Source organism: Sphaeroforma arctica (assembly GCF_001186125.1).
Source record: "Sphaeroforma arctica JP610 unplaced genomic scaffold supercont1.27, whole genome shotgun sequence".
NCBI lineage: Eukaryota > Ichthyosporea > Ichthyophonida > Sphaeroforma > Sphaeroforma arctica.
In genome coordinates, this window is record NW_014040531.1 from 145,660 (window position 1) to 150,541 (window position 4,882).

Sequence of the window (4,882 nt, forward strand, 5' to 3'; positions counted from 1 at the left end):
GTTACTTTAAACATCGCATTGTAGCAAGTTACTTTAAACATCGCATTGTAGCAAGTCACTCTTCACATCGTATTGTAGCAAGTCACTTTAACCCTCACATTGTAGCAAGTCATTTTAAACATCGTATTGTAGCAAGTCACTTTAAACATCGCATTGTAGCAAGTCACTTTTCACATCGCATTGTAGCGGTCACTGTCTTCACATCGCATTGTGCAGTCACTCTTCACATCGCATTGACTGTCGAATTTAAGTATTAAAACTCTCTTCACATCGCATTGACTGTCGATTTTAAGTATCAACATAATATTTACTAAATTTTATTCTAGATTGTTATGCTACTTTGACTTCACCAAATGCGTTGCTTTGATCGGACGTGAATCCTGGGAACAAATGTCCGTACTGATCGACCCCATCTGAATTTCCTTGTAGTGAGGGTTCCGGAAAATGTCCGAAATTGGATGCATCTGTTCGTACATAATTAAATATCAGGAATGAACACAGGATATATATATCACGATATTTAGCCGCCTGACGTTTACTAGCAGCTGTTTGTACCGATTAAAAGGGCGTGCATAGTGGCGTCATAGTTCATGGCCAAAAGAAATTCCTATCAGTACCAATATGAAGGCAGAATTTTACAACACTCCGACTACGGAATTGGCACCCAGGAATGACTATTCAAATAGTTAAACCAATAGCATGTACAGCGAAGAATATATTATCGCAATGTGCACATTTATTCCACGTAATTATCCAATGGATGGATTCTCTACTACATGGGATCCACAATATAGCAAACATTCTACTTCACAGATCTCTTAATACTCTTATACTCATACTGATACCTGAAGGGCCGGCCACTGCAGGGAAATAGGGCGGAGTCACCGAACGATATAAGTAAGCATCCCATTGTGTGCCCGCAAACCAGGGATGCTCTTTGATCTCAGAGGAACCCCGTTGCCTACACCCGTAGCGTAGCGTGAGATCACTTACAAGCAGGTGCGACAACAGATTGCGCTCACACTCGTCCAGCAGCGGTGAATTCGGTATACTGCCAGATAGCACTTTCTCATATATTTTCTGTGGAGATTCGAGTACTAAGGATTAGGTACTTCTAAAATCATTTTTGGCCGACTGTATGTCTGTCCACATTTCAAAAACAAAATTGTCAGCAATTATGGAATTTTTTTTTATAATCATAAATGCTACCCTCAAATCAGAATATATGAGCTGGCAGCAAGGTAACACTACATACCATTGGCGACTCCATAACAAACGGTGTATTCCCAACTAACATTTCATATATCAAAATACCAAAGGCCCACCAGTCCACTGATTTTCCGTGTCCTGTGTATAGATTCGCAAGAAAGAGAAATCCTTAGATCCCTTCGAAATATTATCAGCATCACACTGAAGTTATAGTGTCGCATGACAACCTGGGCGAGATGAACTGTGCGAAATCTACAGCCCAACGACCCTAATCAAATATACAGTCCAATTATAGGCAAGGGCGGAGGCACGAGGGGCATATAGATTGATGTGCTATTTAGTACCAAAGTCAGTTCTTACACAGCGATGGCGTGCCTTGTTTAATCTTGGTACACTAGCAACCACAAGCAGTTTAGAATATTCCACTAGTCAGACTAGCACAGCTGCCCTCTGAGTAATACTGATCACGATAGAGAATTCTACAGAAGTAGAATATATACTCGTCAACAGTTAGTGCATATTAAACCCCGAAACAAGTTGAAAACCTACCTTTAGATAGAATGATTTCGGGTGCAAGATACTCCGGAGTCCCGCATAACGTCCACGTGCGGTCAGGTACATATTTCGCAAATCCAAAATCGGTGAGCTTTATGTGTCCATCATGAGATAGAAGGATATTTTCCGGTTTTAAATCTGCAAAAACAAGACGATACATACTCTGTTAGGGCAGAAAGTAATTAGAAGATATTCTTCGGCACCGTATTTGCAGAAACAAGCATAGAACTGTGTGGACATAGCACAAATTTGCTGAGTGAATATCCTTCCGAACGCATATTCACCCATTATTTACAAGTCGATATTTTTTGCGGGGGAAAGCATAGAACTGTGTGGAAATAGCACAAATCCGATGTGTTAATATCTTTACGGTAGCATATCAACCTGTTGCTTACAAGCCGAGATTTTTCCGAGAAAGCATACTGACTATACATGGAACACCGGGGCATCCGGTGACATCACATTGGCACAAGCATGTTTTTAGATGCCGCGTGTAAAACAATCACTGCTGCTGTGCACAGGTTTGCGTCAAGCATGCCTGTCATACAGTGTGTACCATTTTAAACGCGACGTATGTGAATGCTTCTGCGGTTCATCTTGCAGTGTCCTACATGCGATGCACAGCACCAAACACACACTGCGTGGTATATCACATAGTATGGATCCAATTCGCACCCGCGCCAACTTTTCTGAACTCGTATGGATTCTTCACTGACAGTCGGTTCGTACCTCTGTATATAATATGGTTGCTGTGCAGGAAGTCGATGACCAGGAAGACTTCAATGGCATAAAACCTGGCCACGTTCGACGGCAATCGCTGTTGTTTCTGCATAAATCGGAAGAGCTCTCCGCCTCTTACGTATTCCAAGGCCATATACACATTCACAGTGTCCTGGAAAGCGGAGTATAGGGCTACGCAGAACGGGTGTCGGGCCAATCCCAATAGCGACCGTTCGTTCCGCACGTGCTCAACCTGTTAACATCAGACGTGGGTCGAGCGTACAGTGAGTCATAAATTATGTAATACGTGAGTAATACAGTGATGTCATGTGTAAGTAATGAAGCGATGTGATTGTCAGGAACAAAATAAATTAAACACAAAAATGTTATGAAAGGGGCGTACGCTGTATACATTGGTTGATAATTACATGCTTTACAATTTTATTTCGCTGCTTCATAAACTTGTGTAGAGTGGTTGTCCAAAGTTTCGGCGCAAAATGTACAATGACCGAAATAGTATTAAATCTGATAAGGAGGTGTCTGGTAAAGAGCATGCTATATCATATCAGCGCACCATACACTATAATAGTAAGACAATACAACTGTCACTATCGAGAGAAACGAATGGTATCGTCAGGATTCTATTGGAATCCCACAGCTAGCGCCCGACCGCTGGTGCACAATAGAATTGGGTAAAGCCACGGGAGTATCGAGCTCATCTTCGACGGATGATTCCAGTTTGAGTGTACAATAAGCACCCGTATGTTCTCCAAATTGAAAAACGAGCTAGCGAATGTGTGCAAGACGAGCAAGTACTACGATTTTACCAGATGTTCTTACAGAAGGTATAACAAGCTGGCGTTTATGTGAAAAAAATAGTATGTTGAAGCCCTTCTAATTGGTATCTAGTGCAAGTGTCATGAGAATTCCAATTGTTGTGCACTTCTCTAAATGGTTATAAAATCTCAAAAACGAGACTAGGACCACGTACAACAGCCAATGACAAGCGGATGTGTTCGCAGTTTAATTGAACAGGACTGTAGACAAGTATATAAATATCGATACATACTTAGCTCCCAAACAACAAACACAAATACACCATTTGCGCAAGCACGTCAACTCCTTTGAGACGTTCACTGATCAGTTGTCTATTCACATGCCAGTGCACCTACCAATGCTGCACGCTAAAACATTTCAAGGATCATACATACCTGTCTGCTAGATATAATCTTGTTCTTGGCCATTATCTTCAGCGCAATGAACGGAATTGTATCTGAACGGGTATATCTGCACAGCAACACGCGGCCAAAGGATCCCGTGCCCAGAGTACATATGGGCTCCAGGTCATTGACCGTCATTCGCAACGAGGAGTTTCTACGACTTGCAGGCGTATGTGTATTAGTGGCCTCAGGTGCCATTCTCTGTAATTCTCAATTGAACGTTTAGAAAGCTTATCAGAACTCTTATACAAAGCATCAAAACTAAGTTTCGGAGCAAATGTATATCATGGGCAAGGCACGCGACACGTCAGCGATATCTGTGCGCAAGTTCTGTGCGTGTACGTTTCAGAGGGAAAGGGCAAAAATGAAAAGCACATCCGAGAAATATTGAGACTTCCGTACACTATTAAGCAGACGAGCAAGAAGACGACGAAATATGAAAGAGCTACTAAGAGTGCGGGCCGGACAGACCGAAAGCGTCCCACCTTGTACCAATTTAGAAATACATATGTGTGCTGTGTGCGCTGCGTCCAGTGTGATTATACAACAATGAATTGCGATAATTAGTAGGCTTACGATCAATAGCTTACCAGATAGCACAAAATAAAGAATTCGTACTGGCTCAAATATTATTGAAACTTACACCATCCTCCCATATTCTTTTTCACGATATTGAGATGCAACAGAACAGCATGTTTTCACCGATAGATACATAGGAGAATGCTATAGTGGCGGAAAAGTCAAATTTACCAAATTATTGTAGAATTTCATACAGAAATTGGTACTCAAGTACGATAATTTCAGATTTGTAAACATACAAACATCAGTGTCTGTGGATGCAAAATGATAGAAATCTTCGAAGTCCACGGACGTTCACACTCTTACGAAAACCTTGGTGCATGATTGAAATGCATAAATGAGTTTCACTCACTGAGTATGAAGCACATACAGGCATCAACGTCTTTAGAATGCACATACCACAAACCTTTTCAACCATCCCCAGAATTTATACTTTCATATATTCAATAATAGTTGGAACTGTACTATATATACATACAACAATCTCCATATTTCAAGATCTAAACCAAAAGGAAACAGATTGCACATGGAACGATAAAATTGACTGAGAATACATAGTTTTATTATATATATATACATAAACATATACATATACATAT

The 4,882-nt window shown here is 40.9% G+C and overlaps 1 protein-coding gene across 1 annotated transcript; it reads right to left on the bottom strand.

The window, feature by feature from the left end:
* Window positions 1-330: 330 nt before the first annotated feature.
* On the bottom strand, window positions 331-3,902 carry SARC_00779 (AGC/PKA protein kinase; the record flags this gene model as incomplete). Its single annotated transcript, XM_014305531.1, has 6 exons — window positions 331-464; window positions 846-1,080; window positions 1,256-1,347; window positions 1,759-1,902; window positions 2,494-2,737; window positions 3,696-3,902. The coding sequence occupies 6 exons, from the start codon at window positions 3,900-3,902 to the stop codon at window positions 331-333; spliced, it is 1,056 nt and encodes a 351-aa protein (XP_014161006.1).
* Window positions 3,903-4,882: the final 980 nt, after the last annotated feature.